The sequence below is a fragment of the Chenopodium album genome, chromosome 2, assembly GCF_948465745.1.
Source record: "Chenopodium album chromosome 2, dcCheAlbu1.1, whole genome shotgun sequence".
In the NCBI taxonomy this organism is placed as follows: domain Eukaryota; kingdom Viridiplantae; phylum Streptophyta; class Magnoliopsida; order Caryophyllales; family Amaranthaceae; genus Chenopodium; species Chenopodium album.
The window spans coordinates 28263536-28276237 of record NC_137835.1 but is presented as its reverse complement, the minus strand read 5'-3'; the positions used below and the strand labels follow the sequence as shown (position 1 = coordinate 28276237).

General features: G+C 32.9%; 1 protein-coding gene across 2 annotated transcripts; it reads left to right on the top strand.

The window, feature by feature from the left end:
- Positions 1 to 6697: 6697 nt before the first annotated feature.
- Positions 6698 to 11704, top strand: LOC145597824 (protein DELETION OF SUV3 SUPPRESSOR 1(I)-like). Of its 2 annotated transcripts, none has more exons than XM_081654074.1 (3): positions 6698 to 6854; positions 6975 to 7071; positions 11206 to 11704. In XM_081654074.1, exons 2-3 carry the CDS (start codon positions 6978 to 6980, stop codon positions 11337 to 11339), a joined length of 228 nt encoding a protein of 75 aa, XP_081510200.1. In that variant the 5' UTR covers positions 6698 to 6854; positions 6975 to 6977; the 3' UTR covers positions 11340 to 11704. The 2 variants fall into 2 exon arrangements, with proteins under 2 accessions (XP_081510200.1, XP_081510206.1); XM_081654080.1 differs by having other exon boundaries at positions 6719 to 6854; positions 6939 to 7071.
- The last annotated feature ends 998 nt before the right edge of the window (positions 11705 to 12702 follow it).

Here is a 12702-nt window from a genome sequence, read left to right as displayed (position 1 = left end):
CTCTTCAGTTGTCTATTAGGGAAAGGAAGTTTGATAATCGGGCTCTGCACATCTCCTCCCTTATCCTGCGGTTTACCCTGCACAGAAACATTAGTAGAGTTAGTATATATTTGTAGCCCTGCAGGGCTAGCAGGATTAGCGTTTGGTATAAAGGAATCTAGATCACGAACTGGTTTATCTTCCTTTGGCATAGGAGGTCCATCATAATGTGAACCACTCCTTAGAGTGATTGCATTGGCATGATCTGTAGGATGGATAGGTTGTGATGGTAGAGCTCCCTTCTGACGGGATTGTAGGGTAGATGAAAGTTGTGCAATTTGATTGTCCATGATTTTATTATGGGCTAGGATAGAATAAATTTGCGCATCCCTACTCTCCATATGCTTTTGCATATTGGCAAATATTGCTCTAATTTATGTCATGGCAGGGTCGGAAGATGATGAGGGTGATGCTTGGCTTTTCTGGCCAGAATTAGGATGATAATATTTTTGCTGTGGTGGGGGTTGCTGTTATGGTTGTTGTGGAGGTGGAGGGTTTTGTACATTGGTGCTCCAGTACGAAAGATATGGATGGTTCTTATAACCGGCATTGTAGGAATTGGAATATAGGTTATTCTGCCTATAGGTTTGAAAGGCATTAACTTGTTCCATAGAGCTCCTACAATCTTGCTCCCAATGACCTACAATTCCACAATTTTCACAAAAAGCTTTATTATTAGCAACAGTAGAAACATTAGCTACAGAGTTAGGAGAAACAGTAAGATTATCTAATTTTTGACAAATAGAAGTTAATTGAGCTTGCAAAAAGGATACAGAATCGACATTATGTTTTCCTTTATTTGAAACCCTCTCGGATTCCCATATTAGGAATTGTGTATTGCCATGTCTTCGATAACCTGTCCTTCATCTTCCACATTTAAATTCATGAACCTCCCACTAGCTGCAGAATCTAGCACTGATCTAGAAGAATTTCCAAGTCCATTATAGAATGCTTGGATCAATTGCCATTGTGCTAGATTGTGGTGGGGGCACTCTCTCTGTAGATCCTTGAACCTCTCCCAAGCCTCATATAGCGTTTCGTCGGCCTCTTGAGCGAAGTTCTGTAGCACTCCTTAGCACCGCTGTTCTCTCTGCAGGATAGTATTTATTATAGAAATTCAAAGCAAGAGTTTCCCAGTCAGTAATCCCAAGTGCAGTTCTATTCAAACCATTAAACCATAATTTAGCTTTGCCACATATGAAAAAGGAAAAAGAATCTCCCTGATTTGGTCTTGCTGACCCCGGCTTGTCTAATGGTGTTACAATATTGGCAGAAACCTGCGATGTGAAGATTAGGATCTTCACCCTTAGCTCCACTGAATTGCTTCCTCTCTATCATAGTGATAAATTGGGGCTTGATTTCGAATTGAACTCCATCTAGTGCCGGAGTGGGAGTAAGGTGCGGGAAGTCTGTGAGCTTCGGCTGCGAGTAGTGACTGAGTTTCTTCTGGGCCGTCATCTCTGATTCTGAATCTGAGGGAATATCTGTGTCACTAGAATCAGAGGGAGGATCTCTTCGACTGTTGTCCTCCTCAGAACCCGCCAGAATTTGTCTATAGATTTTTCTTTGCCTATAAAAAGAGCGCTCGATCTCAGGATCGAATGGAATGTAACCTGATCTGGAACACCTGGGCATAAACAAAGAACTAAAAGACAAATATGAGAATTGCCTCAAAGAACTAACGTTCTCTGAGACAAAAGGGGATAATCTAGACTACAAAAAAATAATCAGAAAACAAAAATAAAACCGTTTCCCCGGCAACGGCGCCAAATTTTGACAGGGTAAATTCGTATCCCCTAATAAAAAATAATTACCTAGGTCCCCTAAATAAAGTAGATAGGGAAGTAGGGTCGAACTCCACAGGGAAACAAGTCTTTCTATTCCTAATTAATTATTATAATCTAAATCATCTAAGTAACCAATATTATTGTGAATAAATTCTATACTACGGAGAATAAGGTCGAAAGAAATAAAGTAGGGAAAAATCAAATATTAAAAGACCTAGGGCATAGGTTCACTAATAAACAATATTACAGGGCAAATCATAATAAGCAATCATCAAGCATTGGTTAATCAGATTATAAAGGGCTTTCGCTACGTATTATAATCACAGAGTTAATTTACCGGTATTAAATCTCATCTGTCGAATCTCGACTTAACCATTTATAAATTAGTCTGCCTATTGAAACTAAGCCTAAACATCAATTCTCATCTGTCGAATCTCGAATTAATATTGCTAAAATCATACAATTAAATCTGGCCAAACCTAATTGCATAGCATTAAATCAATCAATAGGAAATTAACCAAGCATTGATAATTAACAATCACAAAATTACCCCTTCATATCATTTATTAGATCCCCATAAACCCTAGAAATAAAACTACTCAAGCATCATCATAACTAAACTAATCAAATAAATAAAGCAAAGCATAATCAAAGAAGTAAGTAAAATAGCTGAAATTAAAAGAGAAGAAATTGTTACCAAAAAGAAATCTGGATTAATGGAAGTAATTAAGAACAAAAGTTGAGAGAAAATTTAGGAGAGAGAAAATATCCTAAGTAGAGAGAGAAAGTCTAAAAAAGAAGGTAAACCCAAAATTACGTACATAATTCGTTCTTAAACATTCATCAAACAAAAATTAAAATTAATCTAATCAGCTCTGAGAAAAACACGCACCCGATCGGGCAAAGGGCCGCCCGATCGGGCGCGCCTTTTCTGCTTTGCCCGCTGCTGGTGTGCCGCGCCCGATGGAGCTTATGCTCACCCGATCGGGCGCGCCTCTTCCTTGAGGATCCTTATGCGCGCAGCCGCCCGATCGGGCGTATGCTTGCCCGATCGGGCCCGGTCTTCTTCTTCGAGGCTCGGATTTCGATTGGGCTCAATTCCTCGGCCCAATCTAAGTTTCCTCATCGGGTCTTGATTAAACGGTCCAATAGCCTCGGTATCTCATACAGAGCCCTTAATCATCGGCTCTCACCGATCCTGGGCTTCAAAAGTGGACGTGTCCTTCTAGCTTCCGTAGTTGATCCATAAAACCCGGGAAAATGCTCCAAAAGTGCAATTTCCTGTAAAATACAACTAAAACTACGAAAACACTAGAAAACACAAATTAGTAATAAAAGTGGCTCGAAAGAGCCAAAAACACTACTAATTATGACCAAGGGACGGGGGTAAATTACTATATAAAATGGACATATCAAAAATATTTTTTTAAAAAATTACTAACAAACCGTGCATCGCACGGGCTTCATCTAGTATACTTTAAATGGATCTTTAAAACGAATTTGATGTTGGAAATAGTACATACTAAGTTATAAGATATTTATTAAAAGTTATAATTAATTTTGTATGAATTATTAGAATTCTATCGATAATAAAACACTGTACAACAATTTATCTTAAAAAAATTATCCAAAATTCGCTTACTTAACATTATATGTGTCATAATAATACCCATTTTCGCCTGCGTGACACGACACTTGGCGAAATACTGGAATGTCAAGTGACACTATCTCGTAATGTGGCTGCGAGACCCGCTTTATATATTAGTGATATGATGCGACATGACTTGATGTGATTTGATATTAGATTTCTTTTTCCTACCAATCCCACGACACTGTTGTTATTATTATTATTATTATTATTATTATTATTATTATTATTATTATTATTATTATTATTATTATTATTATTATTATTATTATTATTATTATTATTATATCTCTTAACTATGAGCCAAATTTACTGTTACAACTAATGCAAAACAGAGGAAGTATACAATACATAACGAGAAGGTAAAAGGAAAGTATAGCGATTACTCCCTCCGTTTTTAAATACTTGCTACACTTTTCTTTTCCAGCCGTTTTTAAATACTTGCTCTATTTCCTTATTTGGAAAGTTTTTACAATATTTAATTAATTTCTCTCACCAAATGGACCAAACAATATTAATTCCATATTCTCCCTCCTTCAATTCTCTCCACTACTTTTGATTTATTTTACAATTTTTTATTCTTCCACCAACCCCACTACCTCCATATTTTATTATTTTCTCCAATCTATCTATATACTATACTAAAAGACAAGCGCCTCAATGTGAGGATGACAAATGTCACTCTCTCATTGGCTTATCTTATGTATAAAATATATCTATATAATTACTGTTTACATATTCAAGCATAGTTATTTTTGTTAAACTTCAAACAATAAAAACAAGTTTCTATACATGCATAAGATTTTCATGATTTCCTAACATAAATATTGATTTAATTTTTTTTATAATAAATATATACTTTCCAATACTACAAATAATCCATAAAGTTTTTCCAATCTTTATTTATAGTCAAGTTAAAGAATAATAACTAATTTGAAGCAATATGATTAAAGTGGCATAATTAAGGAAACAACTATTTCGTATTTTGAAAGGCTAATATTTTTTTATGAAAATTAAATAAAATCGATAGAATTTAGTTTGACGTCAATTATGAAATCAATACAAACATTTAAAAAAAATCAGATGTACAATAAATATTGTGCACCTATTATAAAAGCTACCCTGTAATGAATGAAAGTTATTTATGCTTTATTGATAAAAGTTACCCAAAATAGTCTAGAAGTTATCCTAAATTCAATTCAAGTAATCGGATGAATACAAAAGTTTTTGATAAAGATACAAAACAGTGTAAAAATTACTTTTATCGTTTGTTGTACTCCTTGACAAATACTGAATGCTTAGCCGAAATATTGTCTTAGAAAAAAAATACATAATCTTGAACATAAATTTAATTTTAATCGGCCTTTCATTTTCTATATAATGTCTATTACAATGACCTTTTGTTTTTCTTGCATAAAAAAAAAAAGGAAAAAAAAAATTGAACCATTAACCAATCTAAACAAGAAGAATAAAAGTTAAATTGAATTAGACATTTGACGGAAAAGGGACAGATATAAAATGTATTGTAACTATTTCTCGTGTTTTAAGTTGTAATATTCGTAATACCAATGCTATTACTTATGATTTTTTTTAAAAAAAAAAAAAAAAAACTAACATTTTAATTTAAAAATCGTGCATTGCTCATGTACTATACTAGATACTACAATCATGTGCAATAATTCATGTTGTTTTATACATAATAATACTTTTAACTATAATAGTATGCGTATATAATATAATATTTTTATAATATAAAAAAGTATATGTATATAATATAATATTTTATAACACGTGTCCTCCATAACAAGTGTAGTCTCAATCACCACTACACCAATTGGTTGTTGGTGTAGTGGTGACTGAGACTACACTAGGTAGGGAGGACCTGTGTTCGCTCCCCTGCAACAACAATCGGAAGGGGAATGGAACCTAATAACCTAGAATTGATCCTCAAATCTGGATTAGCCCAAAGGGTGAACCGGATAGAATACCCAAAACTCAATGCTTATATGACGGGAATTAACTTATCCTTTATCTATCTTATATAAAACTCCAAAGTCTAATTTTTTTTTCAAAATATAATAATAACATTTGTAAATTTTTGTTAATATGAAAGATATAAACCTATTAAAATATATATATAGTTAAATTTTTTAATAACTTATATCGAATGCGTAGTGTTATTAAAATTATTTGCATGTAATCATTAAATGTGTTGGATGTTGTGTAGCTGTGCAATGTCCAAAACTTTAGTTGAGCGACTTTGATTTAGTGATTGTACGGTAAAAAGATATTGACTTCGATCTTGAAACCTAATAGTCTAATAAATTCTAAATAGAAAAATTAAAACAAAAGGAAATGAAAATAGTAAATGGCTTTAAATATTGAAATAAACATAACCTTTTAAATCAATTTAGCGAATTATATTCAAGAGACAATTTTAAGGCTTTTAAAATTAAATGGGGGAAAATATATGTAAAAAGAACATTTTTAGATATATAAATGTCCATGCACTATTATAAGAGTTTTGTTAACCTTTTCATAATTAAGGTAGGGATAAATCTTAGTAATATATGCTCCGTATATTTTATTTATATAAAATTATCAGTATCCAACCTATATACGAAGTATTTGTGTTGTATACTATATTTAATCAGCTGTTGGTTATATATGTGACTATTATATAATATATAGTTTTTGGCACAATGGTTAACTTAAGAAAATATATGTTCTGGTAGGTCAAATATAAGGTTATTATTGTGTCTATAGATTCAATGAGTGCGACGGGTAAATAAAGCATGTATATATTAGATTGATTGTAGCTACTGATGCGGATGGTATGATAAGAAAATTTTAGTTTTTTTCTCAACAGGAGATATAAATAAATTAGTCCACTTCTTATATAGCTATGTGGAGTATTATTCAATTATTTTTCAATTATTAAAATAACATTATAAAAAATTAAAAGAAATTCAAATAACATAAAATACTATTCAAATAACGTTCATTTAATTTTTTTTTTTATTGACCATTAGTAACCAAGTCCTTTAATAGTAAATGAATTACTTTTGTTTTTATTTTATTTTTCCTACGGGTTTAATAATTTGATTTATAAACTGTGCATCGCACGGGCACTAGGCTAGTTTTTTCTAAAACTCCGTGCATGGAGAAACGGAGCAACTATTTAAAAACGGAGGGAGTACAAAAGACTAGGAGTTTCTTGTTTTCCAAAGTTCCTATTATTCCCCTCTCGGTCTATCGTCAAGCACTTGTTTCTAGTTCCCTGTGAAAATTAAACAACATTTTGCGTCTCTACTTCATACTCTACTAATATTTTCTCTCTACTCTCCCCAAATCTTTACCTCATCCCTAATTTGTTTCTGGTAAGTAATTTAGCCGCTTAATTTCTTTTTCATCCTCAATTTCTCTTATTGATTGAATATTGATCCCAGTTTTCGTAAAATTAGGGTTTCATACAGTGTAATTGTAATTGAATATTTTAGGTAATGGCGACTAACGAGGCTAAACCAGCTACTGAAGAAGCTAAGATGGATCTGTTTGAAGATGATGATGAATTCGAGGAGTTCGAAATCGATCTCGGTAATAATTTCGAAACAATTGTCTTCTTTAATTTTTTATTTTTAAATTTTAAAATTACATTTTTGCTATTTTTTATGCTATTGGATTGTGGATTTTTTTGATACAATTTAGCCAATTATTAATTTACTAGGTTTTGATTTATGTTGATTTTTCTAAGTTGTTGGATTTTAGGGTTTATGGCTGTTTCTTTGATCCTGACTCAGTATATGCATGTTTCTTAATTTCAATTAGATGGGAAATCTCTGTTGACTCTGCCCATTCATAATTGACATGTTCAAATTTTAACTTAAAATTACTCGATTTCAGATGCTCAATTTGTTCCAAGTACAATATTGTTAATACCCTCTATTTCGCTAATTATTGTAATTTTTAAAACATTGCATTGAGTTTGAATTGTGTAACACCCTTTATTATGTATGATTCAACTAGTTTGATACCTTGGAAATTTAAAGAGTGGTGATCACCTTGTTTAGATTGATCACAAACTCCATTCCCGTTGTTATTGGAGGACGGATGCATCGTTTTTTCTATTGATTATTTGACCTATGCATCTAGAATCTTAAGCTGCTTTATTGTTTAAAAAGAAGTTATAAAGATGATTTGGCTGATAGTTGAAAGGGTAACTGTTGAAAAGAGAGAAGTTGTCCAAAAGATATGAGGATTTCCTTCTAGTTTGGAAGAAGATGGTTGCGCTGAGTAGGAAAATGAAAGTGTAATTCGTAGAACTTAATACCTTATACACATGCGACATGTACTTATACAGACATAGTTTGTGTAATGATCTGATTGAGAAACTAATGGCCTTAATTTGTGGATTATGGCTTGTCGTATTAGTTAGTAATAGTGAGTTATCTAGGATTCGATTCTTCAAGTTATCCAAATAGACGATCATTTTGCCTGATCCAGTCCAAACTATGTGCAACTTCGAAGAAGCATCGAGGAATAAGAGTTTAGAAACTCTATTCTAGACATGTTTGATTGACCAATTTTCTAGAGTACTGCAAGCTATGTTACTGGGACACGCCATTTTTGGCCTCATACCCGGGTCGTACGACACGGACGCGGGTATGAAATCCGTTATGAACACTCCGTTTGGCTCTCGGGTATGGCATAGTTGTCATGGAGCTTCAAAAATAGCAGGGAAGAGGTTGAAGGTGGAGCTTGGAGCGTCAAAAATGGTGAATAGTAACACTCAACATAGGAGAGAAGAGAGAGAAATAAAAAATGAATGGTGAAGTCTTTTATTGGACCCACATTCCACTTTCTCTTTTTACAGAAATTTCAACATATGCTTTTAAAACTTGGCAGTATCAATAAGAGTTTTGGCAGTATTAGACTATTATATAAGGTACATAGGTAGTTGACAAGTAGTAGTACTACTTTTCGTTAAAAAAAAAGTAGTAGTACTGTACAGAGTACATTATACAGTCTAATTTTAAAAAAAATTGCTAATTTTTTTATGGGGACTTGCTACAATTATCCTATTTTTTTTCTTTTATTGTTGTATCCGTACCCGAGTCCAAAGTTAAGACGGAGTCTCCGTGTCCTAAATTTTTGAGAATGACGAATCGGACACTTGGATCCGTACCAATATAGGGTACCCGTACCCGTGTCAATGTAACATAGAGTGCAAGTTAATTGAATATTTCAGATCAAATGGGGAAGCATTAGACTTGACAATTGCAGGTTCAAATTGACAAAATTAAGAGTTGGGATTTCTCCAGCTTGTATAAGGAGAGTATACCACATAGTATATTAGCTATTTCCACACCAAACGGCCTTGGATATGTTGTGGTAGGTTGGTGGCGACCCCCTCTCATGCTCTTTTCTTTGGGAGAGGTTATATGTTGATCCCTTAAATAGGATGCAAACCTAAAAGCGTACTTGAGGGTTTTGAAACTAAGACACACTACTCTAGGTCTCTAGCCATTGTATGATCACTTGTAGACCTATCCGACAAACCATTATCTATGAGAAGTGCTTGTCAATCGCGGGCTAAGTTGGGAAGGATTTGGAATATAAGGGTTTTGTGTTGGTTGTCTATAGAGTGTATTAGTATTCCAGCTAGTTTCGACTTTCTACCACTGGTAGTTTTACGATATAATCGTCTGGGGACCTCTCTTTACATCTAAAGATGTAGCTAGAAGTTCTGCAGGGTGAAAATACAGTAAGTAATAGTAGCCCCATTTGCCCTCTCTCTCTCTCTCTCTCTCTCTCTCTCTTTTTACCATAATATCCTAATTTTCTGTGGACAGTTGCAGTGATTAATTGTTAAATTAATGAGCTTTCTCTACAATAATTAATGATGATGCTGTTTACACCTTGTGGCTACTGGGAATTGAGAAATGTGTCCCTGCTGACCTTGCCATAGAAAATTCTTTTTGAGCGGCCTTCCATTGAAAAAGATTATCTTTTTAAAAATTTTTAAAACCTTTTTTAGGGAGCCCATTAGGATAGGTTGTTATGTTGTAGTCTTCTGTCAACCTAAAGAGAGAAAGAAATATAAGAAAAGTGTTATAATTAAAGGTGCATTACCAAATTTGACTTGAGACCGGGATTTGTTGGCCTTGTGATTCAGAGAATTACCTCCTCTGGCCTTGGATTCTGTGTGTCTTCTCGCACCCTTCAGTTCTTCTTTCTTACTTTCTTGCTTTGCTGTTTGGATGAGTTAATGTTCCCCCATCCTTATGTTTTGCATCATTTTTATAAGACTGTTCTGTTTCCTCTTTTCTCAATTCCTTTATTTTTTTTGTTTATTTAAAGGAAAATTTGCAAATTGCAGTCATTTAAAGTTCGTACTTTGCAAATTGCAGCCCAAAAGTTCGTATAAATTGTAAATTGCATCCCGATTCAATTTTTTCATCGGTTTACAAGTTGAAAAATCTTCTATTAAGGTTTTAGGGGTCATTTTAGGTCTTAGGGGCCCGAATTGAGCTCAGAATTAGCAAAAAAATAACGTAAGTATCTCGTTTTGCATAACAAAAATGTATCGATTTGTGAGAAACTGTAAATATGAGACACTTACGTAATTTTTTTGCTAATTCTGAGCTCAATTCGGGTCCTTAAGGGCTAAAATGACCCCTAAAACCTTATCCGAATATTTTTCAACATGTAAACCGATGAAAAAATTGAATCGGGCTGCAATTTACAATTTATACGAACTTTTGGGCTGCAATTTGCAAAAAAAATTTTAAATGGCTGCAATTTGCAAAATAAGAACTTTAAATGGCTGCAATTTGCAAATTTTCCTTATTTAAAACTTAATTTGTGGTGTCTTGCATCTGTTGATGCACATCTCTCCTCCTTGCTTCATTAACTGAGCTCTTGATACCATTGGCTTTATGGTGCAACTCATATCTTCAAAACTTAAGCTCTTTCTATGTTTTTTTACGGATGCAGTAAACATATGTGAGGTAGTGTCTTTCATAAAGTAACTTTTCATAACAAATATGTCACTAAATAATTATTAGTAGCTTTTATTTATCACAGCATAGAGCATAGCATATCTTCTGAGTAGTATATAGTTAATGTTCTCCAAGATTATGATCCAATAGTCACAACTGGACCTGTTTCAGACTCATATCCTGAAGAAGTTTTATCATGGCTTTGGATTTTAAGAATCTCCAATCAAAATTTTATCATGCACTCGAGAATTTCATTGTAGTTTATGGACCTTGTATAGAAATTTAAGAAAGTATACATATTACCAAAATGGTTCGATAATTGGGTGAGTGGGAATAAGTATGTAGGATAATTATAAAGTTAAGGTAAAACCAGGAAGCTAGGTGTGCATCCATCACCAAAACGCCCGAGTCTAATTTACATGGTTTTTAGCTTTTAGGACCTGATAGAACTTGATTTTGCAATGCAATGATGGATTCACTAATATTCGTCATTTATATGTAACACATGCATTATTTTTACCGTTATCTTTAGAGTACATGTTTATATGCTGATGCTGAGGCCACACAGAATTAGTAATTTGTTATTGGTGTTATTAAGAGATAATTAGTACTGCTGCAGCTGAGTTAGACATTATAGCAAGTAGAAGAGTGAGCTTTGCATCTGACCTTTGGATTTTATACTCACTTTTCTTTCATAATTATTACCTTATGTTCTTGTGTATTACTGCAGAGTGGGACAGCAAGGAAGAAGGCAAGGAGGTGACACAGCAGTGGGAAGACGATTGGGATGATGATGATGTCAACGATGACTTCTCTCTGCAACTTAGGAGGGAGCTTGAGAGTAATGTTGCTGAAAAGAAATGAATCAGTTGATGATGGCTGATGGGCTGTTGGTTATTTCAATCCATGTATCATCTTTTTCGAAATTCAAGTTGAGGTGCCTTTTATCCCTGTGGTAGTTTTCAAATTACCTTAAGCTTTTATTACGGGCAATGTGGAGTGACAGAAGATAGTTGATCATGATAATCTTGTAGTTTAGGAACATAAGCATGTAAACATCTATGTACCCTGTGATTAGTTGAACCTGTTTTCTTCACATATCTTTCGGCAGTGTTTGGCTAGGCGTTTAGCTTTTGCTTTTCAATTTTGATCCTTGACCATATGTTTCCAAAAATATTGGCTTCGTTTTTTGAATTGCACTATTTTGAACTTTTCACTGTTCACACTTTTTTTTTTTTTTTTTTTTTTTTTTTTTGGTAACAACCATTCACACATTCCTTGTTAACCATATTTAAACTTGTGTTTTCCAAATATCAAATTTTAATTTATGCTTTTCAAATATGAAATTCTATTTTTTAATTTTATAGCAAAGTGTTTGGTCAATTGACCAAATTGGTAAATAAAAAACTCTTAGCAATAAATTGGTAAATAAATTAAAGGCTAATCTTAAGAAATAATTTGGTAAATAAAATAATTGCAGGCCACAATTAACCCAAAAAATACAAAATTTTCGAAAAATTACTTGCGAATGTTTAATTTAGTTTGTTCTTTGTGGTTTTTTTTATGGAAATAACAATTTCAATATAAAAAAATGTTAAGTATTAATTTTCATTTAAGTTTCATACCCTACCAACCCTTTTTATGAAAATAACAATTTCAAGAAAAAAAAAATGTTGAGTATCAATTTTCATTTAAGTTTGATACCCCTTGTTAACGATTTTTTTAAAAAAAGAGGTTAGAAATAAATTTGGTATCGGGATTCAACTAAATATAAAGGGGGTGACATATTAATTAAAAATTTTAAACGGGACAAATAAATTTAAAAACACAAAAACAAATTAAATTAGGATTTTTGAAGTTTTTGTCGGAAAAGAAAATAAGATTTTTTTGGACTAAATGTCGCCGAAATGTATTATTTTTACCAAATTGTCGCATATAGTTAGTTTTTTTTTACCAAATTGTTTTTTTTTTAACCAAATTATCGTTAGGGGTCTTTTTTATTTACCAATATGGTCAATTGACCCAAAGTGTTTGTTTCTATTTTCATGGTGAGACTTTAAAATTTTGACCTCAAATTCTAATAAATCCTTACCTTTTAAAAATTAAAGATAACTCTTAGGAATAATGTGCTATCAACTATACCCGTCTATCTTAGGAATAATGTGCTATCAACTATACCCTAAAAACTATACCATAAAGGGTCCAAGAATCGAATGGACTCATTATT

What these genes read in the sequence shown, in the direction of transcription:
- LOC145597824 (XM_081654074.1), top strand. Translation starts at nt 6,978, where the DNA reads ATGGCGACTAACGAGGCTAAACCAGCTACTGAAGAAGCTAAGATGGAT. An exon ending in GGAGTTCGAAATCGATCTCG is followed by an intron (nt 7,072 to 11,205) that starts GTAATAATTTCG and finishes GTATTACTGCAG; the next exon opens with AGTGGGACAGCAAGGAAGAA.